Here is a 26,772-nt window from a genome sequence, read left to right on the forward strand (position 1 = left end):
TTGAAACGTGAATTGTGAATTCATAATTCACCTGAATTATGTTTGCAACACAGTTGGGTGGCCTGCAATTTTGTATTATCTGATATCTAATTTGAAAGCATAGCACATTCCATGGAATGAGTTTCCATATTTTTCTGTTTTAACAAAATAAGTGTATAATGACTGTTATTACGCATATTTTTGTTGGCCTCATAGAATCTCACATGGGCATGACGTTTGCAGTTAATGCTCATTGGGACAGAGGATTGTTCCTTTATAAAATATTAACGTCAATTGTTGGACTCCAATATGCTTAAGTTATTTATTAGGCATCCACAGTTGTGGATATCACGTAAGTGAGGGAAGGAGATGTTGGGAGTGCATATTTTAGGTCAATAATATAACCATGGTACTCTTAACATTACTATTTTTCAAAATTGCATTCAACTTCTTATTTTCAATGTTGTAGGTAATTGTCGTCTGGATTATTCCCAGAAGCACACATTATCAAATGAAATGAATTTTTGAGATGATTGGAACCACATGTAAAATTAAGCATATTAATGAGCCATATCTAGCTTGTGAATGGTATTTTAGTTTTTTTCCCTCATTACATAAAATGTATTCCAATATAAATATATATATATGTATATATATAAAACTTCATATAGCATATCTGTCTGTGCCCGTAGCCTAATCGATTAGCACGTCTCGTTTCAGAGCCAGAGTTTTTAACCTCTTAAAAATTGTTTGTGCCTTGAGAGATGTGCGCCTATTTATATGCAAATATTTCTCAGTGGTTTGCTGATAAAATGTAGCCACAAATGGGGTTTTTAAAGGGTCATTATGAATATTTTTGTTTGCCTAGGATAATTACATCCTTGTCTGCCTTTGTATATGTAAATAATCATCTCAATTACTACGTGAGTGAGCGTTTTATTGTATGTATTTTATAGTTTTGAAAAGAGTAATTGATGTATTAATTTTGTAAAGGTGCTTGTTCTGTAACTCAAACACTTGAACTCAATGAGAATGACATAGTTTTCTGTGCAAAATAGTCTTAATGTTATAGCATTTATGAATAGGACCAAGATACGACATTAATTTTTTAGCTTTGACTGTGTGGAATATGGTATTATGAGCAATGGCTGGATTATTTGATACAAGTGCCCATTAGGGATATGTTATTAGAGCCATAGGCCCCCAATGAAGTCATAGATGTATTCTTCAGAAAAATGAAGATTTTATCCATGTTTAAAAGTGAATAGGATTTTTTTTCTAACTGTTCAACCATTGTTAAGTATTTGAAACGATTAATCTCATTTTCATATAATCTGATAGTTACATTTATATAATTGACATTATTTTAAGAATTGAAATAGAAATTGTTTTTTAATGATTCCATTTTGTCATTTTTCTTACCTTCTACTTGTACTAAATGTACTTGAAATAGAAAATCCAACGTTATTATGTTGTCATGGGTGATAAAAATAATTGATATCATTTCTTATGATATGAATAAATATACACTTTTATTTATAAGCTACATGGATTATAACTTGGTGGAATGTCTTAATGTGCTTGGCTGATGTTAAAGTGGGTTTGACATGGCATCTAAAATATCAGTTTTGACACAACTTACTATTCAGAAGAGTCGAATTATAAGAGTATACTTTGAATTTAAAAAATTATGGACTTAATGTTTCCGAATAACAAGAATCTTATAAAATCCTATTTTTTCCACAATCCATATTATATTTGGAGCAATGTTTGGTGATCTTCTTTTTTGGCATTTTTTGGTACTTAATTAATTTCAGTCCTTTGATGTTTTAGTATTCTACCCATTATGAATCTACATGAGGTATATCTTCTGGGTGTTGTATTCTTTTCATTAACTCATTTTTTATTCATTACTTTATACCGACTAAAATTCAAGGTCTTGGCCAGTGGAGGGGTCAAAGGGATAATGCCCCCCTCCATTATATTTTGGAGGTACAGTCTGTAATAAATATCCTCCAAAACATTTCTGGCTGAGACCTTGCTAAAATTTATATATTGCTTGCAATAACTACCTTCTGCAGTAGTTACTTATACCATTAGGGTGTATCTGTGTTTGTAATCCAATAATAAAATGCAACTGTCATGCTTTCCTCTGTGTAGTCAATGTAGCCTTGGACATGAAGCATGTGTTTCAAAAGTATGTTAGGCCATTAAAAAAACTTTGGTCTACTTTGAAACAAAGTCTATGCTGGGAAGATGTTGGTCAGAGAAGAATTCTAATCATTTGGACACTTCATGAAGAAATGGAAAGTAATTATACAGTCCTACAAATTGGGTAACTTTTAATTTTTTATGCCTCAGTTTCATATCTTACATGTATATTTATTTTTTATTCCGATACAAGGCCATGCGTATGCATTTACCATATGTTTTATGAAAGGGATGAATTGCTTTTTTAAGGGCTTGATTTAGAGTGAGTGGGGAAGTGACCTGTGGAATAGTTGAGGATTTTCTTACAGTCAGCTCCAGAACTTCTTTTATTGTTGAGCATAAAATAATTTAGGTTTTTCAGTTGTCTTGTTAAGTTTTTCAGTTCACTTGTGTCCCAATATTTATCAATTCGTTTAGTGATTATTAAAACAATGCTAGTAATACATGAAGAATTTAAGCTTTTCCCAATTCCCTCCGGTTTCCCACTGGTTCAGGGCCTGCATGATGTAGGCTGACGTTTTTTTGGGAGACTTTCCCAAAATCTTCAGGGGTGATGAATCAGGAAGTCTCTCAATGAAACGTGAGCCAACATCATGCAGACCCTGACCCAGTTGGAAACCTCAGAGCAGTTCATTCTTGTAATTTATATTTCTATAATTCCTGCATCTTTTAGTCTTGAAATTCAATTAGTATGAGCTTGTATTCTGTTATTATATTTTCATAAGTGAGTAGGGAAATGATTATTGCCAAAAACTTTAATGTGATCATCCAACTTTTATGTTAATAGTTGTTAGTTAATTCAAGATTCCTTCTGTGACAATTTGCACGGCTGAAGAATTTCCTGCTCTCTCATTCATTGGGTGAGTTTCATAGCCAGATTCAGATTTTTGTCCTATTGCGAATAGAATTATTATCTTGGCTCACTAATCATGGGAGAAAAAGGTTAATATTTTAATTGAAGTTAGGTTTGTTGTGGTTTCAAAGTGCTTTCAAATGGCTGCCTGGAATTATAATTGATTTGGGGAAACAACTGTGTAATTGAATCTCTGGTATGAAAATTTTTGGATGCATATAGTCTTCCATTTAGCAGGTCCAAGTTACACACAGGAATTCTCATTTTTTCACAAATTTTATGTTGTTCATGAAGTTGTCAAGCATGACACACCATATTTTAACATAAGATTGCAATTTTTCTTGTGTATTTCCAAAGGGTGTGACATTATTTTCATGTGCATTTATATCCAAAGATGTACATATTTCAAGGAAGAAAAATTATGTCAACAAGTTCTATGGCTGTTAAGAAGTTCATAAAGATTATAAAATGGGAATGTCCTCAGTATTGGATTATTAATGTGATCTAACACTTCGAAAACCTAACTCTAATACTCTGTGTTGAATAATTGTTGTCTGTCTTAAATACACGTGATTCATGCAAATCTATGAAAAGAAATGCTTCTCTCAATTTTAAGCAAAAGTTTTTGAAAGTTCAGAACCATCCTCATTATACTGATAGGTAGTGTCACAAAAGTATCAATTTGAATATACCGAGGTGTTATCGAGGTGTATCAATTAGTGTTTAGGAAGATGGATGTATTGCTCATGCATTCATTGCTGCTAATCATACTCTCTTTGTCTCCAGTTCAATTATGGCCTAAAATCCAGTTATGAGTCATTATGGCACTTAAAAGTCAGTCAATAACAAGTTTCATTTGTGAATTAAAATCAAGTTGAATTTCATTTTTGATCCTGATTCGCGATGAATATTACTGTACCATAAAGTTGAGGATATCATTGAATTGCAGATTTGTATATTGTTTGTAACAGATTAAGGTGATGGGGTAAAATTTCAGATTTGTTTACAGAAAACTGTCTCTGATTAATATTAATTCAACATATACTCAGAAACTAGCATGTCCTAATGTACAGTGCAACCATATAATAAATGCACATCTTATTTCCCCAAAAATTTTTACCAAGATTTGGTGGTAAACACATAGTGTTTACAAAACTGCTACTTGGAAGTTCATTTATTTTTTATTAGTGCTATTTTATTCATTTTTTCATGTTTCATGTCCTGTTTTTGTTGCATGAAAGATAATATTTATATCCAAAAGATTGCCTACAGTGTTTCATCTTCATTTTTTATGGATTGTCTGACTGGACCCATGGAACTAGTCAAGGAAATCGTAAATCCATTATTTTGAAAAACCAGATTTTCTGAACTGAGGAAGGTCGGTATTAATTTCCTTACTTGGTCTTACTGGCTCAATTAGTATGGTCATAGACTTTTGACCTCTAATATCTTTGAGTTCAAGTCCAAAATTGCTACTCACTAACTCTTAGCACTCTACCTGAGTGCAACCTATCTGTTAGGGCTCATGAGGGAGATTTTAGTTATTCATGGTCTACATTATGGATTTTGCATAAATGTGAGTGAGTCAATTGAGTGTCATAATGCTTAGGCATCATGTATCTTGTAAGATTTTACATGAGGATCGATGGAGACTATGCTCAGTACAAACTAGAAAGAAAAATTACTCTATCAAGTTATTTTTTGGCAGTGAACACTTCACCATAGTTAGGATTTGTTTTACTGGAAATAAATGTCAGTCAGCAATTGTCATTTTATTCCAGTCCAAATTATCCTGCTAGTTAGGTGGTAACATCATTCAGACCCCTTTTCCTAATAGCACATTTTTTTCTTTTAGCATTTCCATGTGCAGATTGGATTTATTTTTTTGCTATATTAACAAATGATGTAGTGCCAAGAATCAAAATGAAATCTTAAACCTATGTTGATGATGGCTGCTTTTTTCATATTGGTTGAGGGATTAATTTGGGTCTAACTCTGTACTTAGGGCAATAATTCTGCAAATCTTTTTACAAAGTACGTAACAGTGGCTGTATACTATTTTATATGATTTTAGTCCAATAAGTAGCTTCGCAAATATTTATTTTGGATTAGTGAATGCAATTGATTTTATTTTATTTTTTGTGACTCTGCCATGAGGTGGATAGAGGTTGTTTTTTCATAGATATATTTTTTTTATGAAATGGGATTATTTTGTGTGGGGTGTATTTGTAGCTCATGTTTAGGGAAACCCTATTGCAGAAGTATTCTTGGTAAATCAGCTCTAATTTCCCAGATGAATAGCACTCCTAATATGAGAAAATATTTATACGAGTTCATTGAATAAACTACTTTGCAACTTAGCTGCAAAAACATCACTTCAATAGTATTGTTGAATTTTAATGACACATTCTTATGTAAAGGTGTCTTAAATTATGGTAAGTTTTGATGATCTTTGAGTGCTAAGTGTTGTTATAAAATAATCCTATCATAGGCAAAAATTTGGAATCAATATCTTGAATTTATTTAGTGCATGAGTAAAGGTGTAACATGGCCTATTAGTGTAATCAGTAAAATTAGTTTGTTTAATTTTGGAATTAAATGAACTGTGTTTAGGTGTTGAAGTTTTGTATGATAATTAACAAAAACCTGGACCAAATCTTTGAATCTTATAATTTTTTTTCAAGCATTGTGAAATAATCTTTATGTTCCGACCATTCACATTCAGCCCTTGATGTGAGTAAATGAAAGCTATAGTTTTGCAATAATATCTATGATCAGTTTTACTAAAATGTATGGAATAGTTTTTTATGTTGTTGTAAAATTTCTTCTTGAGGCATTATTTTATCTTGACAGGGAATTTTGCATATTTACTGCATACAATATTATGTGGCTCAGGGAATAATGAGAAATAATGATTGAGCATTTCATTTTCCTTTGAGTACTCATGCCCCACTTCAAATTAGGTCATTTATCACCAGTGTTCGCTCATTTTGACTTCTCAATCAAATATATATTTTTTTCTATTTAAATAATAGTTACTTAGAAATCTTTCCGAAAACTTTTTGATTGATCATTGAAATGTTTTGAAGTTGAGCACACCACTGCCCAGAATTATCAATGAATGCATTATGTCCCATTGATTCTGTAAAACTGTTGTTGGTATTCAAGTAAAGGGTAATTATTTTGTATGACTGTCTATTTAAAATTCATGGTATTTAATTTTCGGATTATGGAAATTGGTATGTTCAGTCTCTTCTTACTTGGTATGTGGCTAGTTAATGTCCTTCCATTTATGAATTCTGCAACTTACTAAAGAGTACTTAAATTGAATTTCATAATCTGTTGACCAAGGTTTTATAGCTTTGGGAGAAAGGCCTAAACATGTAGCTACTGGGAAGGATTGTGTAAAAATTTACTTCATTCAGGTGATATTTCTTATTTCATAAGTCATGGTTAAATTCAGTGGTGACTAAGTCACTATGGTGTTTGTTTTTTTAATTAATGGATTATGGGGACCAATGGATTCGTAAATATTGATTTGGTTGTCATGTGGCTCTAAATGGTGGCTAATGACTACAAGATCATTGACTAGTTTATGATGAATAGGTAGACTGTACGTTGAAAAAAATTTGACCGATGTCATTATGTTTCCCTGTACTGGTTTTAATTGCTCATTTTTTTATGATTTCTTTTTTTTTTTGTTTTGTTTATTACGTTCACTTCTTGAAGTCACTGTTAAACCACTTACTGAAGGGCTCTGTGTGAAAATCTCTTGTTCCTTATGTCACTCCCATTTGTTATTTTATTTCTTTACCATTACACTACCATTTTCAATGAACTCTTAGTTTTAAAGTAATTTCTTATTTTGAGTCCCAGAGCATGATGATTGTGGTTCTCTTTTTTAAAAAGTGGATTTAAATAAATTTCATCCTTTATTACTGTTCATAAGTTTTATGTTAAAAAAAAAGATCGCCGATTTTCTTAGTGAAACATTGAGTTGACCTCAAAGACATTATGCTAAATAAAGTAACCATTGGTCAAAAAAATTACCCCAGGAAAGAGTTATTTAGGAAGAAAATATGTTTTCAGTTAAATTTTTTAACTTGCCTTTACTAAAAAATGATCTGTCCTTTTTATGCATAATGGAGCATAGCAGAAATATCTTTAAGTTATTCATAAATCATTGATACTGATTGGAAAATGAAAAAGAACTTCATTTTCCAATCATTATTTTCTTTGTGAGTGAAAAAATTCTGCTAAAATATTTGATTTTTCGTTCTCGGAATGGTAGGTGAAATTCAAAATTGCTGTATATGGGTGTAATATTTTTGAACCAGTCGTAGAAGATCGTTTGTAAGTGTTACTGATTATTTAATTGAAGTACAAATACTCTTAAAGCATCATAATCAGTTATTATTTTATCACAGTGCATTCCAAAATGGGTCTTCTACCTCTGTGTTCCAACATACTTAATCTAAAATGGTGTAAACATTTTCAATGGCATTTAAATTCAAAGTTACTCCATCCTGTTGGACATTTTGACTTGTAGTCTTTTTGAGGAATTTGTGTTATTGCTTCTTGCATTAGAGAAATTTCATGAAATTTTTAATATACCCTCCCAGTTGTAATTAAAATTTGGAAGAAGGGGCTATGAAAAAGAAGTTATAAAGCACTTTTCCTTAAATTAAATACTTCAGAGACTTTTCAAATTTCAAGTGTTCTAAGTGACTAATCAACATATGCCAGTATTTATTAAAAACATAGGGATTGGCTCTAGTGTATTCCGTACATGTTCAGTGTTTTGGTTATCTTTCTTGGGAATGACTGCCCCCTTATATTTCATTGTAGTTTTATTAAGTATACAGAAGAGAAATCACCACTGAATTATATACTATGAATGGAAGTTTTGAACCAAGGTATGGGGGATAAGAAGCCAATCTCCAGTGAATCTGCCTTCTGGGAGGATAGTCAATTACAAGTGTACATAATTAACAAATTTATCATTGTTAATTTTTTGGAGAAATGTTATTGTTTATGACCTCTGTTGGCATTTTGTGGAAATGAGGGTGAAAAAACAGATTTTTGTATATTCTCTTATGATGGAATGTTGCAGTACTTTTGGCATTGATATTGGTGGTATATTTCAAAATTCAAAACACTAAAAAGAAGCATTGTTGTGATATTCTGGCAATTGACCCTTCTCGACCCCGATTTCTATTTTTTCAGTCGTTTCATTCCATTTTCCAATTCCATCATTAAGGAAAGCTAACCTTATAATTTTTTATAAATACAGTGACCCATCAGATACAAGTTTTACTGCATTATAAAGTTCCAAATTTAGTAACCTACTACAAAAAAAAAATCCAATCTCTTTTCATAGCAGTATAACAAATGATGTGAACTAATATGAAGGGAATGAAGTAATTCTAATTAGCCAGGTCGTATCATACTTCCAAAAAAAATGAGATCTTCCAATGATGGTGCTGTGGACCATTTTTCCCTAGTAAATCAATTTTGCATCATAGACAACTTGCAACATTTTTGTGGAATCTTTTTCATGTATATTAAAAAATCAGAATGTGGAGTTGAGTAAACATTACTTGAAGAATGTATTCTGTAATGTAAATGTATAGATATAATCTCTGGTAAATCATGGTTAACTTTTCCTTGCATATTATCTACCCATATATCTCTATTTACCTTATGTTTTACTGTAATGGGTCTTGGATGTCATTCATTTTGTTGTAGTTTGAGTTTTTGGAGCATTAGCAAGAATATAAAGATTTTATAGATACATGTAGGTTATTTTTGCTTTATTTGGTATCAAATGGAATAATATCTAACGTCCGAATTCCAAGGGAAGAATTACATGTGTCATTTTATACATCTAGCAGATTTCTGAGGAGTAGATCTGGAGACAATATCAATTAATAAAATATACATGAATTTATTTAGCAATATATGTAATGAAATTGATGATACATATATATAATGGCTAATGTTGGAGTAGGTATGATGTTAAGGGTCCTTGTCTAAATAATAGTTCAAATACAATAAAAATTGCTGCCCTCTAATGAGATCCCTTTTAGCATTGAATCATCATCTTGATGCATGTTCATTTTTTACTTGATGTATTTGCTTGGTGAGCTGTGGTTTTGCCTCTGCATACTATTCTTATTTTGTTTATTATTTGGTGGGTTGGAAACTTATTGTGAGGGTATTAATTTCTGGTATTTTTATAATTATATGCCTAAGAAATCCACCATCCAATGCCAAAATTATTGCAAAATAAAGATGTCCTTTTTTATATATGTACCATGAAGAAAATTCAGTGACAATTGTTCAGACCTAGAAAATGAATCATCATGTATTTTAATTTTACTCTGTGATAATAGATCATTTTAGGATAATTTTTTAGGTAAAACTATATTTTTGAATATTGGTGATGCAATACGAGCATCTTTAGCATCTGTTATGTGAAGGTGGATGACACACTGTTTACTTTCATCTAATAATTGTTATTTTGCTCATTGAATGAGGTAAGGTAAAAAATCCCAATTTTCTTTTGATGTTAGCAATTCTTATGACCCTATTATAGACTTATGGAGCAGTAGAATAATATTTGCTCCTTCATGTTCAGTTAGTAAAAACCTCAGGGTTATAGGATGGGATGTAGTGATTTTTGGTCTCTGTGGATGTAATCCAACATTTAAGCAAGTGGTTGCTACCAGTCTCCAGGGTTTCAGAGAGTTACTTTATTCATAACTTCCAATAATTTATACTCTCATATACGCCTAAAGATGCACGAAGAACTTACCAAAAAATATCAATTAACTTTTATATTAAGTCAGCTTAACTTTGAAACATGAGTTATGGGTTAAATACTGGTAAAAGATAACCTTATTCCCTTCCATCAGAAGCCAGTGTGTTTTGGTGAGTGAAAATGAAAATTATTGCACAGTTAGATATTTAAAGGGATGATTAGGGTGTTGACTTCCCACCCAGAAGGTCTGAGTTCAAATCCAGACTGCAGCAGAGATTTTTCTAAGACTGTCCAATCCCTGCTTTAGTACTTAGTGGAGGGCACTTCAAGCCAGTACTCCATTGGCCATATGGCACATTAAACCATTGTCCCCTTTACGCCATATTTGCAGAGCTGGCTAATGTCATTGCCTGCTTTTTGGATATTTAAAGTGTGGTAGTTAAAATTTCATCAATATGGTTTTATATTTGTATATCATATTGTTAGTTTTTAACTGTTAAATGGTTTATCAGTATTGATTAGAAAGATTTCCATAAATTTTGTAGCAGGATGTCCTGCAAACATTTCACTTACCACTGCAATACATAAGTTTTTATAAGTAATTGTGATTTGGTTCAGTCATGAGTTGCTGTTGAAATTAAATTAGGTCACTCTTATTATTGATGTAATATTTGTGAAGTCTAGCATTGTGAAAATTGAGCCAAAGACTCACTAATGTGCTCACTAAGAGAAGACAGTTGCTGATGAGTTTGTTTGCCTCTTCAATACCATTCCTCTGTTAATGCATTATCTCTAGTTGCATACATTTCTTTCTAAAAAAACTTCACTTCTATTTCCTCAGGTCTTTTAATTTGACCACTCTTGCAGCTTATTCATTTAACTCTGAGATTCCTATTCATTTGTGTTTTATAGTTTAATTCTATTTGCTCATACTATATTAGTCATTACTACTTTCAAAGGCCTCAATAGGCTGGTTGTGCTTCATTTGTAAACCCATTACATACATAGAGGCACCTAATTTCTGGGAATTGGGATATCATTTCAATTCACTTCTAAAATAATTTTTGTATCCATAATTGTTATACAGACTAAGAAATAAGTCTACAGGTGATAAATAACATTTTTATATAGTCTATATTACAATTATGTGTTGAAGACTTGTGTGACTAAGCTGCTTGCTCCCTATTTGCAAAAATGAGGTGCCTCTACCTATGCAATTTGAATTAGAGGTTCCACTTCTGTTGTAGGTTGGCATTAAAATTTTCTCCCCTATAGCTTTTTTTTCCCCACCCAGAAATTCAAGCTAGCCTTGTGCTTTTGCTTTTGTTGGTTTTACATCTTCATTCCCACAATGCCCTACAGGATAATAATTTTAAGGAGAATTGCGAGTACTTGGGTAAAATTTCATTATTAATGTGTCTCTGTGGTGTCTAGTAGCAATCACGTAATGTTGGCTCACTTTTGATGCTACTGTGCTGCCAGCACAAGTGCTCTAGCCATCCTACCTCAGCACGTTACTTTGGTTATATCTTTATTGTAGTGAAACATTACTTTGTTTGCATTGTATACCTGCATCAACTATTTTCTTTGAGCATATTGAAACATGCATAAGGAGTTTGGAAATTAGGTGATGTATTCCGCTGCCTTGTGGTATCTTTACTAATGATGCAATTTTGTCATTTATTTCAGTGTGTACTGTTTTTCTATTTTCATTGTTCTAACTCATCTGTTCTTCTTGTAGAATACTTTCAATCTTAGAAGTTGTCCACTTTGCCAAAACTCTACTTTTTGAAACATTATTAGGTTTAATTTTTGATCTTATGAGTTTATGAACTTCATTAGCTTGGCTTATTTGTTGGACTAATATTGTGGGCTGTATTCGTAATGCTAAAGGCTAATAATGTATTATGTAAGCAAGATCTTTTCTCCTCTTTATGTTTCCCTTCCATTTTACTGGTTGATGGTGTGCTAGTGAATTTTGTGAAACACCAAATGAGTATTTTGAGTGCTTCTTATCATCACAAAGCTGACTTTTTATTTCATTTATGTGCTATTAATAATTTTAATTGCTTTTTGTGAAGTTTTTATTCTGACCACTTTTTCCAGCAATAATAGTTGCTTGATCCTAATATTTTTTCTAGTCAGGAGCATGATTTAGTTTCTTTGCTTTACATTAACAATGGAAAATTAGGGAGTGAATAACCTACTATGATTTTAAGATGAGTGTTTCCCCCTTCTTATCTTTTGCAGACTCATCTCTAGGTCGTCCACGAGAGCCAAAAAAAAAACTTCCTAGAAATTGAAAGGAAGTGCATAACATACTTGTATTATTTGTTGTTATGGTGTGTGTAAACATGTGAGATTGTTAAATATGCTTCCTCTTCTTGCCCACTTAACTCCAATGTTTCATCATAGCTCATATATCCAATAAGCTCATGTGAATTTTTCATCATGCCTTTGTTGTCTGTAATTAAAACATTTTGGAACCATATACTGTCCATGGATGTGGAAAGAGATAGAGGTCGTCATGCTGAATGTTTGTGGAATTAACTCCTCTGAAAATATTCATCGAGCTAATTGCTTAGGAGGAAAGAGAAGGATTCTTCTAAAATATTCCATGTTGTTAAATGAGTGTATCCCAAATCTTGTATGATATTCATCGCCTGTGAAACATTGTTTTTATAATGTTAATGTGTAAGAAACTCACTCTCTTAATAAATGCGCCCTGCAGCTGATCATGTACATTTTAAAATTAGTATGTGCAAGAGAGATCATTTGAATCTTTTTTGTTTTAAAAATTGTACTCATATTTATTTGTAAATAATGTTACTGCTGTACGTTGCATGAACTTATAAAAAATATGACAAATCATTGAGTGAAATTCATTTTGATGTCCTCCTGTCTTTTTGAACTTCCCATTTCGCACTAGAAGCATAGCAGGAATTGAAATGACCCCTTCCCATTTTCACATAATTGCTCATTTGTCTCATACTGTATCCCTGCTAAAATTTTATTTATGTATTCGTTTTGTATGGAAAATTGAATATTTTTTTCTTTCCTTGAAGTGTGTATTGTTTTTGTTACTTTTTCCGTTACTATAGGGCTCTTATAATTGATTATAGAAAAAATTGATTTCACTGTGTATATGTACTCTCATTTATACCAACAAACCACTTCTCAAGCTTTATCTGGAGTCAGGTTTCAAGAATACGGCCCTCAATTGTTCAACCAAAATTTTCATGTTTTCCTTTTTTTCATGTGCTTCTGAAGTTATCCCCTCATCAAAATCTAATTTCCCTGACTTCCAGTCCCTATTTTATTTCCTTGACATATCTCCTATGAGGGTTGTTTCAAAAATAACGTTCCCACATTTTTTTCAGATGCAAGGAAATTTTTATTCGAAAAAACGATTACACCATTCGAAACGTTGATCTTTCAGCTATTTTTCTACAGAGTCGCAATTTTTTTTGTCGAGCAATCCACTTTTGCATTCCTGCCTCAAAGAAGTAGGCCGCCAACTTGAATTCTGTGAGAATCCTATGGACAGCCTCTTTGCATTTCAATTTGTTCTCCAAAGAGACTTTCATTGCCATTTATCAAACCTCTTGGTGCTCTGAATAGAAACTTCCAAAAACCTCATGTATTAACTTATTTTTGTCAGGGTATCCTTGTGCCAACTTTGGAAAGGAATGCCATAAACCTTGTGAAAATTCAAATCAATTAATTTCATCTGGAACGCTATAAACATCTGTTGCAAAATGTTTTGGACATTTAAGTTCAGTGAAGGTATAAAGTTAAAGATGGCAATGTAAATTGTAAGCTTTAGCCTAACGTGCTAGTGCAACCTAACCAGAAGATACAATAAAGGGACTTAAAATTGGCGTCAACTCTTATCTTGTCCTGTAACAGTGGCGCAGCGAGGGGGGATTTTGGTTAAACCCCCCCCCCCCCAGAACGGAGAGAAATTTTTAAGTTTAATCAATTTTACTTTATTGGATTGATATTACTAATAGAATGGTGTAAGCATTTATTAAATATCCCTCAGAAAGCCGTAAAACTCACCATTTTGAACCATTCATCTTAAATTATATTAAACATATTTGCATAAGGCAAGGGATATAATTGCAATCGTTAAAGAATTTTAATAAACTCATTCAAGAGTTACCACTACATTTTAACTTTGCAATAGTAACAGAAATGAGTCCTGATTTTTAAATAAGTGTATGTACTAAACTACATTATGAAATAAATATTTTGGCCACTTCTGAAATAGAATCCATTATAATTTTAACAAAATTTCGTAAGCAAATACATATATGTATTTGTCCGAAAGAATAGCTTTAACTGGCAGTAGTTCTTCCACAGGAAACTGATAGTATGTATAACATTAATACAGTCATTTGAATTTAAGTGCATTTTGATGTTTTCACAACTCTAATTGATCAAATTTACTTTGTACTGGAGTAAGGAGGGTAATTCATTAGATATACATTCTGTGTACTTGCAAACTTGGCTGATTTTATTAGCCATCAATCTTATCTTCCAATTTTGGTTCCAACTTTTTCACAGCTAATCTGTTGCATTCATAATCAAATCTGATGCACTCCCTCCTTGAATCTCATTGAGAACCTTATTTTAACTGTGCTTTTAGTCTTCCTTCAGTTGCAATGGTGTATTTAGGAAAGGATTTATTTTATGGATGACAATAACAAGTAGGGGGTAGATGGTTTTCAATTAAGTTCAGTATCACTTTAGGCCAAGAGTCACCCTAGTATCACCTGCAGTAAAAGTGGTACTCAAGGATTCTAAATAGACAAATGGAAGTGAGGGAAAACAAGTACCTACTTGGGTGACCACCAGTTTGATTTCAGAAAAGATAAGTCAACCAGTGTTGACTTTTATGTACATACTATTCGATGCACTAAAATGCACATAAAGGCGATTGGTCGCATGGAATTGAAATAAATGTTTTTATAATCTTTGGTAAGCCATAAAACGAATTACTTATACAACCTCACAATATCAGATAACCCACTGCCTTTACAATGTAGTGTCATACCAAGGCTACTGGGTGCCTTGAGCTAATTAGATGGTAGCTGCCCCAAAACATTAACCCTTTCACTGCTGTGGACGTACCTGGTACGTCCGCACGGCAGACTGCTGTGGACGTACTTTTTCTTCCTCCCTGCCATGCGGTCAGCACTTTCGCCGAAGCACTTCGAAGGGTCTCTAATCCGCGACCCTATCCTCGACCAGCTCACCCACGCAGGACCGTCTCCTTTACCCTACGAGCAGGCAGCCTACCTCCCGAAAAGTGACCGCTCTGACTGCAATTTGAAAATCAATCACTCAATACGATCATCAAAAACTTATTGTTTTCATCGCACTCCTGCCAATCATGCAATCAAGTACGTCTTTGAACCGTGTTTTTGCGATGAAAAATAACGGTTTTGTTAACTTTGCTAAAATGGCCTTTTTTCCGGTTGTCCGCAGCCACGTTTCTAGAAAAGTTAACAAAATCGTTATTTTTCATCGTAGAAACACGGTTAAAAGAAATGCTTGATTGGCAGGATTGCGATGAAAACAATCATTTTTTTATGATTGGATTGAGTGATTGATTTTCAAATTGCAGTCAGAGTGGTCCCTTTTCGGGAGGTAGGCCCCCCGCTGGTAGGGTCGAAGAGACGGTCCTGAGTGGGTGAGCTCGTCAAGGATAGGGCTGCGGATTAGCGACCTTTCGGAGGGTGTACCACATCCATCCTGGAAGTACCTGCTCCATGGGCCCAGGAAACGCATTTTAACATTTTCGCCGCATGTGAGGAGAAGGTTTCCGGAGATTGAACAGCAGCGAAAGGGTTAAGGGTGTTCTATACCTCCGCGAAAAACGGATCTGCAGACTTCAGTTTGCTCGCATATTATACACTCAGGAGAGAACTTGTTTTGGATATGGTTTATGCTAAGATTATTGTTATCGGCAAGTGAATAAAACATTATTTGAAAAGCATTGTTAATTAGTTCTTGGCGCTCAAAAACACAATAAAACACGTTTTCTCGATGTAATTCTACCACGTAGAAAACGCGATTTGATATTTTTTTTCGGTAGATGAGAACATTCATCCTTCTTGGAAATAAGATATGTTTCATGAATGTCATCTGACCCACTGCCTTTACAATTCAGTGTCGATTATTCGATGTTTGTATTGTTATTGTGATTGTATTTTGAGTCTGTGAAAGTGGTGAAATAAAAGGACAAGAATATTTGAACAGATTATGAGACTTAAGCGCTCGGAAGAAAGAAAGACAAGTAAGTAAAGCCGGAAAAAGTAACAAGTTGAAGCGAGCGATGCCGAGGCTGATAAATCGGAATGGCAGAGGATGAAGCAGTGCGAAAGTACTTGAAATTAGATAAAACGAATTATTTTTCGTGGTCGCTGACTACTTAATCAATATTGCGTCAAAGGGGATGTTGGGAAGCCATCTCCCCAGGGTATTTGCAAGAAGGTGATGCCAATGAGAATGATACCTTCTCATCAGAAGAGGCGAAGAAGAATTACAGGGCAGTATCACTCACTATTAACTTTCAATTATAAGACAATAGATTTTGTTGGCCAGGGGCGGATCCAGGATTTTTTTCTGGGAGGGGCACAAGCAAGGCTGTATCCAAGATTTTGTTCTGGGTGGGGCACAAGGATACCTCGTAATATAAAACGAACGCAATGATAAGGGGACCGTATTGAAAACCTTGCATATTTTTGAGGGTCTGGGGGGGGCATGTTAATGTCGCAAAAATTAGAAAAATTATATACTAAGTCTGGATCCATTAATCAAACTCTATTACTTCGAGAGTTGATTTCCATTAAGAAAGAAGAAGATGAGCATATGGAAGAATATTTTGCATAATTTTTTTATTGAAACAGGAGATTGAAGGCATCCAAAGCTAAATTTGACGATAAAATAATAGCAAGATTTATCATCGGTGGTCTTCCGATTGAGAAATATGAAGTACTAATCACTACAATAGACCATGGAGAAGATATAGAAGAAGTAATGGCGAAGAGGTAAAAAGGGAGAGCCACAAGTCCTTAAATAAAAATATGAAGATGCCGGGGACGTCACTTCTAGCGTCTAGACTTGATAGAAGTATCAATTTTGGAATCAAGAGAGGCTGGAATAATGATTTAAGGGGAGGCTGGACGAACTATTTTGGAAGAAAAGATGATAAGAATGCTAATTTTAATGAAAGAAGGTTTGTATGCTTTGCATGCTAAGAGCCAGGGCATATTGCTCGTGAATGCCCATATTTTGAGGAAAGAAAGTCATTTCATAAAAAGGGTTGGATGTACCAATCACCGAAAAGAGTAGCAAGATCTGCAGATATGGAATCAAATTCTAGCTCAAGTAATGTCATGACAGTGAATTTGAAGAAAAAAGGCAACAAAAAAGGAAAGGTACAGTAAAGAAGCATCAATCAAAACCATTACGGCAAAGGCTCTCATAGCAGGCATAGACAATTCAATAAAGACTACTTGGTTCTATTCAATCTTTATTGATGGAGGAACTAGTGACCACTTAACGCCTCATGAGGAACTACTTCAAAAACTGGACTGAAGGTAAAGTAAAGTAAAAACAGCAAATGGTGAATACATACAGGTAACGGGGAGAGGCACTATGATTGCACAATTAGATGAGATGTGTGGAGGATACTGAATCATTTTGCAAAGGGTGTATTTAGTTCCAGACCTTGATTCCGCACTTATATCGGAAAGGAGATTGGAAGAGAGAGGATACACCATAATGACAGAAAAAGGAGAAAAGAAAATATACGAGGATGAAAAATTGTTCACGTATGCCTCCTGGAGCAAGAATAATAAAATGTAGGAATTGAAGTGTGATCATTTTGTTGTAAATGATGATAAGAAGATTTTGAAAGCAAAGCAGAATGAGAAAATAATTGATGAAAAATGTTCCTGGGCTAAATTATGGCATGACAGATTTGGACATATGAATAACTTACCCAAAATTTGGGAGGCAAAGTAGTCCATGTCCAAATGTGATTTATGTCTGGGAGGAAAACTAAAGAGATTGCCATTCAAGACAAGTGAATTCTATGCCTCAAATGTGCTTGAGCTTGTGCATTCTGACAATGTGGGGACAACAAATTCAGAAGTAATGAGTTATGCCTGAAGCCACGCAAAAATTGGACCAGTATTTGTATCAGCAGCAGGATTCGGTCAGTCAAAGTGATTCATTGGCATCTAAGGCTGAGTGTTAAATATTTTATCAAAGAGATCTAATCAGTTTATTAGTTACTGTGTTAGTTGAAGTAAAATAATATTTTCCTGTGTGATGTGTGGAGTTATTAGTAAAAATAATTAAATAATTAGTGGAAGTTGCAACAGGTTATGGACCCAGGCACCTATATCCCCTGAACGCTTAGATTCTGATGAAAACATAAAAAATAGAAGAAAGAAAAAAAGACAATATTAGCATTAAAAATAAACTAAAAGAAGATTTAAAAAGATAACGCACTCGGCAACAATGACAGAAGATCTATCAAACATTGAACTAAAAGGAGTTGAAACTTTCGCATTGTGGAAGTTCCAAGTATGAATATTCTTCCGAGCAAGTGGCCTACTGGACGTGGTCGACAGAATTCAATGTCTGGTTGATGTGAAAGATGAAAAAGACATACGTCATTGGAAGATGTTGGACGCCAAGTCATCAGAAGTATATAATAACGACTTTGGATAAAAAGATAATGGTGCATATTATGTCTCGTGTTACTGCCCATGCTATGTTTAAAACCCTGACGAATGTATACGAATGTGATACAGAGCAACAGAAGTGTAATTTACTGCAACAGTTCTACAATTTCAGTTTGAAGAGTGCCGACATAATGATGAATAGTTCCAACATCCAATCAATAGTTCACAAACTTAAAATGCTACGGCAAAATATTGATGAAACCATGTTAATAACAAAGATACTTAGTGTGCTGCCAGCTGATTGTCAAAACTTCAGCACCGCATGGGAGTCTACCGTGAAAGATGAAAGAACCATTAAAAACTTCATAGCAAGATTGGCGGCAGAGGAACAAAAATTTAAAAACTCCGTGGAGTCATACAGAACTCAGCATTAAGAGCAGAAACGAAATACTCGAGAAACCACAATAAATGTAATAGCAAACCATTGTTTTGCAGTAATAATAATAATAATAATTTTTATTCACTTTAGGCAAGAACATTTGCATAGTTTCGTCAAATTGAATCAAATTAAATTTACAGAATTACAGCATATCAAAAAGAAGAAAAGAAAAAAAAAAAAATTTTTTTTCTTTTTTACAATAAAGGGCCTCTGCCCTTATCATACAATACATTCATATCACATTATATATACATAAAATAGTACAGTTGTATTATACAGACCTTGCCTTACAGAGGACCCTCCTTGCAAAGTAAAAAAAACTCTTCCGATGCATAAATTGGTTTTTGGAGCATAAAATTCCTCAGTTTAGCTTTGAATTTATTCAGAGAGTCTATACCCTTAATACTGTGAGGGAGTACGTTATGCAGCTTAACCCCTTTGTGATATGGTCCATCTGAATTTAATGTAGAGGATCTTTGCTCAACATGTATATCCATCTTAGATCTCGTGTTATATTGGTGAATGTCACAATTTAACTCATACATGCTCATATTCCTTTTAACAAACAATATAGCTTCAAATATGTACAGAGCAGGAAGAGGCATGATTTGAGATTTGCAGAAATAAGGTCTACAGGACTCTCTGTAAGGCAGGTTAAAAATAATCCTTATGGCTTGTTTTTGCAAACGAAAAATTTTTGTACAATGATTTGATCCTCCCCAAAATAAAAGACCATAAGTTAATATTGAGTGAAAATTAGAGAAATAAAGCATTTTAAGAATATTAAAACTAGTACTAAGATGAAGATGCCTTAGTTGGTAAAGGGTTTTACTCAATTTAGGGATTAAAGAGTTAATATGAGAGGACCATTTTAAGGATGGCTCAATTATAACTCCAAGGAATTTCACATTATCCACGAGTGACAGGTTAGCATCATTAAATTGTACAGGACCCATAGGCTCTTTGCTAAAATTTATGCATACTGTTTTTTGGACATTAATGGCCAGTAAATTTTCCTGTAACCAATTATTGAGTGATTTCATAGTATTTTGCAATCTGCTTTCTAATGACTGTAATGTTGTCCCATGAATAAGAATGCTTGTATCATCAGCAAATAAAACAGGTTCTGCTTCATGAATACAACTAGGTAAGTCATTAATGTACAATAAAAATAGTAGGGGTCCAAGTATTGAGCCCTGGGGGACACCTGATTTGACTTCCAATTTGGCAGACTGATAATTTATCTTCAGATTTGATGATGAATCAAAATGAGTTATTTCAACCAATTGCAACCTTCCCTGCAGATATGAATGAAACCATTTGTTTGCAACACCTGAGATTCCATATTTATTCAACTTTTCAAGAAGAATTTCATGGTTTACAATATCAAACGCCTTTGTTAGATCTAGATACACTCCTATAGGCAGATGTTTACGATCAATTGCATTTAATGTTTTGGTAATAAATTCATGAAGAGCTTTACATGTTGAACTGCCTTTCCTAAAACCATATTGATGCCCAGAGAGTACAGAGTTCATTTCTAAATACCTCATTACACGTTTATACATTGTATATGTAAGAAAAACAATCACGAAGAAAAGAATTGTTATTTCCGAGAATGATCGAAACATCAAAAATTGTGTCATCACTGTAAAAGACCAGGACATTTTATTAAGCAATGCCGTTTCCTGAAGGATGAAAAAAGGAAAGATAAAACAAGCAAAAATGCATTCATCAGTTCTACTGCATTTTTCAATGAACGAGTAAATGAAGAAATTTGGCACTTAGACAGCGGAGCCAACGAATACATGTGCAATGAAATTGGAATATTGGAGGAATACCAAGAGATTAGGGAACCCAAGAAAATAAAAATTGGATACGGATCAACACTGGATGCGGTTGGTTGCGGGACAGTAAAACTTCTGGCGAGCAACGGTGAAGAATGGATGGAAACAATCCTTGAAAATGTCTTTTATGTGTCTGAACCTTTTTTCTATGGGAATAGTCGTTGATAAGGGATACAAACTGGAGTCTGATGATAAGAAATGCGTGTTGAAGAACATGAAAAATAAAATCTGTGCACAAGCAATGCGATCCGGTAAATTGTATGAAATGAAGTTTCGGACAACCAGGCAATCAACTGGTGAGTTATATTTGGCAAAGAAATCCGAAACTTTGCAGGAGTGGCATGATAGATTTTGTCATCAAAACTTCACCTTAGTGGGAAAAGTTTTGGAAAATAAAATTCCATTTATAGAAAACAATCTCAAGTTTTGCAGTTCCTTTGTAGAAGGGAAAATATGCAAAAAGAAAATTCACTCCAAGCAGCAGTAGCTCTAAAAGCATATGTGAATTAATACATGCAGATTTATGTGGACCGATAGAGACGAGTCGATTGGAGGAAGCAAATATTTTATGTTATTGAAAGATGACCTATCACACTTTAAAGCAGTATATTTTCTCTGAAACAAAAGCGAAGTGAAAGAAAAGCTGAAAGTTTTTATAAAGTACGTAAAAAATCAGACTGGAAAAGGGATTAAAAAATTTAGAAGTGACAATGGATCTGAGTTTGTAAATAAGGAAGTAAGAAAAATATTTGTAGGTGAGGGCATTTGTCATCAAAAATCTGTGCCCTATAATCCTGAGCAAAATGGGAAAGCTGAACGAGAGATGAGAACTTTGGTGGAATCAGCAAGAACAATGTTGTTGAATAAGAAACTGAGCAAAGAATTTTGGGCAGAAGCAGTTAATACTGCAGTGTATGTGATCAATAGAACTGGAACAAGCTCAATAAAAGGCAAAACTCCTTATGAGTTTGGTGAACCATTTGGAGATTTTGAGCAGCTCAGAGTTTTTGGATCAGAAGTTTTTTGGAAGTCTATGCTCATGTGCCATCTCAGAAGAGACAAAAGTGGGATGCCAAAGGCAAAAAAGGGATGTTTGTGGGATATGAAGATACATAGTTCAAAAGGAGTAAGAGTATTTTTTATGGATAAAAGAACAGTTGAGGTAGTTAGAGATGTAGTCTTCATTTCTGAAATTCAAAATAACTACAAGGAAGAGAAAGAAATTAAAAAGGCCATAAAAAGAGCAAAGGTGGAAAATCAAGATGAAGAAGATATAGTACAAGAAATAGAAGGTGTAATAGCTGGAAGAGAAGAAGATGAAGGTTTACACTACGATCTTAGAGACAGAAATAAACTTAAAGCACCACATAACTTGAAGAAATATCAATGTAGAATGGCTTTAATTTCATGTAATGAAGCTGTAACTGGACAGGAAAAAGATAAATGGATAGAAGCAATTGAAGATGAAAAATCATCGTTGATGCAAAATGAAACATGGAAATATGTCAGTCCTCGAGATGCCAAAGGGAAGAAAATTTTAACCAGTAAATGGGTATTCAAAGTTAAAGAAGATGGGAGATACAAGGCTAGACTAGTAGTTAGAGGATATGGACAAGAGAGAGAAATTGACTATGAAGAAACCTTCAGCCCAGTGGTGAATACAACATCACTGAGGATACTGTTTGCCATTGCAGCTTAAAATAATTACAAAATGAATGATATTAAAACAGCTTTTCTTTATGGAGAAGAAGAAATTTACATGCATGTGCCAGAGGGTTTTAGTGTCAAAAATAAAATTTGTCGTTTAGAAAGATCCTTACAAGGATGAAAACAAGCACCCATGAAATGGAATCAATGGTTGAAGAAGTTTTTACTGAACAGAGGGCTTTTTCAGTTGAAATCAGAGCAGTGTGTATTCAGAAATGAGAACAGAACTGTACCTATTTAGCTGTGTATGTAGATGATGGGATCATAATAGGACAAAATGAATCTGATTTAGACAATTTATTAGATAGTTTAGGAAAGGAGTTTGAAACAAAGACAAGAAATAATCCAAAGGTTTTAATTGGCATAGAGGTAATAAAAACTAAGGACTCTATTTTCCTATCTCAGAAGGGGTGTACAGATTATATATTAGATAAAGTCGAGGTGAAAAATACCAAAGGAGCTGATGCACCACTCAAATTGGGAAAAGAGTTGACGAGCAGGAAGAAAGGGATAAAAGTGTTCTCAAGTTTCCTTACAGAGAAGTGGTTGGTAGTATTTTATATTTGACGAATAAAACAAGACCTGATATGGCTTTTGCAGTCAACTATGAAAGCAGAAGTCTGGAAAATCCAACAAAAACAGACATTGAAAATTTCAAAACAACATTGAAGTATTTAAGGAATACAGATAACCTGGGTATTCGGTACAAAAGAAGATCAAACTTGACTCGGACTGCTTATTCTGACTCTGACTATGCAGGTGATTTAAAGACTAGGAAGAGCACAAGTGGATATGTCCTGTTGTTCTGTGGAGGTCCAGTAGCCTGGTGGTCACGTAAACAACCAATTGTGGCTCTCTCCACTACAGAGACAATATATTGTAGCAGCTGAATGTGTGAAGGAAGTAATAAACGCAAAATAATATATGCAAAAACATTTATTGAAGAATTGGTTGGTAAAGAATTGAGTGTAAGTTTACATCTGGATAATCAAAACACTATTCGACTAATTGAGACCGGACAGCTTAATAGACGAAGCAAGCACATTGATGTAAGATATCATTTCATTTCTGAAAAGGTGTCAGAAAAAGTAGTGACTTTAAATTACTGTCCAACACAATATCAGTTAGCCGATATATTTACAAAGCCCCTCAATAGTATCAAGTTTCATGCACATAAAAACGTATTACTGTCAAACGATTGAAGGAATTTTTGCTAAAACGTAATGTGTAATTAAGTTTTGTTGTATTATGGTTATAATTATATGACTTCTGTGATGTAATTTTCAATTACTGTCAAATAATTGAAGGAATTTTAATTTTTGCTAAAACGTAAATGTGTGATTAATTTTTGTTGTATTATGGTTATAATTATATGAATTAATTCTGTGATGTAATTTTCAAGAAAAGTTTTATGGTGTTGAATCATGTAATTTGTTTTCTGTTGTTTCCAAAGAAAAAAAAACAGAGAGAGTGTTAAATATTGTATTAAAGAGATCTAATCTGTTTATTAGTTACTAAGTTAGTTGAAGTAAAATAATATTGTCCTGTCTGATGTGTGGAGTTATTAGTAAAAATAATTAAAGAATTAGTGGAAGTTTCAACTCAGGCTTGGGAGAAAAAATGCAAGGAGCTTACGGAATGCAACTACAAACTCAAGCAAGAATTGAAGCGACTTGAGGAATCTGCTGCGCAATGTAAACATTGTGCTGAGGAGAAATCCGTGGAGATCTTCCAGCTGAGCAATCAGCTGGAATGTGTGAGGGAAGACTCAGCGAGGCAAGTGTCTAAAGCAAAGGAGAGAAAGAAACAATTCGAAGGTCTTATCAATGCCAGATAGAAGACTAGGAGCGGCAGCTCGCTCAAACCAGAGCCAGTGCACGAGCTGCTCAAGCAGAAAGAGATGAGACGAGGACGAGAATGCAGTTTGAAATTGGAAACTTGTCAGAAAACTTTGAGCAGGCTCAATCAAGAATACACTACCTTCAATTACACGTGAACTACCTGAAGCAGGGGCGCAGCCAGGAATTAAGGCTCGGGGGGGGTTTAGTTACAACTAATACCGGTGGGTGTGGAGGTATGGAATACCCACCAGGATAAGCGGTAGGTGCGTGAGTAATAAATTGCGGAATTTTTATATGAGCGGTTCAAAATGGTGAGTTTTATGGCTTTCTGAGGGATATTTTATTAATCCTTACACTATTCTATTAGTAATATCAATCCAATTAAGTAAAATGGGTAAAACTTAAATATTTCTCTGAGCTCTGGGGGGGTTTAACTCCCAAAACCCCCCCTCGCTGCGCCACTGACCTGAAGAATATTCTTTCCATGAGGGTTGCAAGGGATCATGATGGAGCTGTACCTGGATCAAGAAATGTACATTGAGGAAAGACTGAAACATTTCCACTTGGAAAAGGCTTCAGAAATTATGGTCCAACTTTTATCACCATAGGATCAAGAAAAGCAACATGCTGTCTGCCCATTCAACCCAAAATTATACAGAGAAGGAACTGGCTCTCTATTACACTTATCCAACAACTCGAGACCTGACATAGCTTATGCTGTCAACAAACTTTGTCAGAAGAACCAAAACCCATCAAGAAAGGACTGCGATGAAGTAAAACACATTTACAGATATCTGAAAGGAACCAAAAATCTGAAATTAGTCTACAAGAGAAATGGTCATCAATTTGAAGTTTATGTGGATGCAGATTGGGCAAATGAAAAGACTGACAGAAGATCTATTACAGGTTTTTGTCTATCTCTAACAGGTGGAGCAGTTAGCTGGAGGAGTAAGAAGCACACATCTGTGATTCTGTCTACCATGGAAGCAGAGTACATAGCCCTAAGTGATGTGTCAAGGGAGGTCACCTGGATCTGTGGATTACTTGAAGACCTTGGGCTCAAACATCTGGTAGCAAAACCTATTATGTACTATCCATGTGGACAACCAGGGAGCCATTGCAGTTGCTGAGAATTGCGTTGTATCCGAGAGGTCCAAAAACATAGACATCAAGTATCATCATATTAGGGAACAAATCAAAAATAATTTCATAATTCTAGTGCATGTTAATTCTAAGTCAAATCGTGCTGACATTTCTACAAAAGTTTTGAACTCTAAGTTGAACAAATATTGGTGTCAAGGTCTAGGCCTTAAGTGAACTAATGCACTGATTATTAATTTGATTTTTTTATGTGACCATCAAGGGGAGGTGTTAAATACATGGATTCATTTGTATGTGTGTTGGTCACACTAGCAATGTTTCGCATTCACACGATTCTTTGTTAATGATTTTGTGATTCTTTGATTGTGTTCTTCTTTTGTTTTGTTGTTATGTTGACTTGATTATTCGATATTTGTATTGTGATTGTATGTTGAGTCTGTGAAAGTGGTGGAATAAAAGGACAAGAATATTTTAACAATACCTACAACAGACTACTAGAATGAAGAAGTTAAAGGTGTCTATGAAGATATCACAGCAGTAATCAAACAGGTAAGAGGTGAAGAAAACCTTATAATTTTAGGTGATTGGAATCAAGGAGAAGGCTTTATATAAACAGAGAGAAACTAGTATGCTACTATTCGCTGATGACATAGCAGTCAAAGCCGAGAGAGAGAAGAATTTTAAGAAGACTTTGACAAATATAGAAAGGAATATGGCCAAATATCAGTTGAAAGTCAACGAAAAGGAAGACTAAGATATTAGTATGCAGCAGAAGAGAGGCTAGGACAAACATTAAGCAAGAAAATCAAAAGCTAGAAGAGGTGAAAGTGTTTTCTTACCTGGGAAGCCGAATTACCAACGATGGACAAAGCAAGAAAGAAATAAGTCAGTAGAATAGCGCTGGCCAAGAGGGCTTACTACAAAAAGATAACTCTTCTTACATCTGAGAATACAAGCATAGAAGTAAGGAAACAATTCATCATATGCTACGTATGGAGTATGATTCTCTAAGGAAAGGAGGCTTGGACGTTGATAGCAGCAGAGAAGTCGAAGAGTGGAAGCATTTGCAATGTGGTGCTACCGAAGAATGATAAAGATAAAATTGATCAAACGTGTAAGTAATGGAGTGCTAAAAAAGTGGGAGAAAAAATAAGTCTTCAGAAAGCCTTAAGCAGCAGATGACTTACTAGTCCACATTATGAGACATGATAACCTGATGAAAACAATCGTAGGACAGGTGGAAGGGAAGAAGGGCAAGGGATGGTCCCGAATGAGTTACATTCGACAGGTTATAAAGGATGCAAAAGGGAAGAAATATGTCGCTAT

The 26,772-nt window shown here is 34.1% G+C and overlaps 1 protein-coding gene across 14 annotated transcripts in view; it reads left to right on the forward strand.

Annotated features, from left to right (window-relative positions):
• LOC124165797 (phosphatidylinositol 4-phosphate 5-kinase type-1 alpha-like) overlaps positions 1-25,926 on the forward strand; it is a 105,047-nt gene extending 79,121 nt beyond the window's left edge. For 13 of the 14 annotated variants that reach the window (XM_046543300.1, XM_046543305.1, XM_046543299.1 and 10 more), the window contains one exon: positions 25,273-25,926. In XM_046543300.1, the coding sequence (XP_046399256.1) occupies positions 25,273-25,314 (42 nt within the window). In that variant the 3' untranslated portion in view covers positions 25,315-25,926. Of the gene's footprint in view, positions 1-12,056; positions 12,949-25,272 lie in introns of those variants that run through there. The other variant, XM_046543304.1, reaches the window with a different exon arrangement.
• The last annotated feature ends 846 nt before the right edge of the window (positions 25,927-26,772 follow it).

Source organism: Ischnura elegans, chromosome 9 (genome assembly GCF_921293095.1).
Source record: "Ischnura elegans chromosome 9, ioIscEleg1.1, whole genome shotgun sequence".
Lineage (NCBI taxonomy): Eukaryota > Metazoa > Arthropoda > Insecta > Odonata > Coenagrionidae > Ischnura > Ischnura elegans.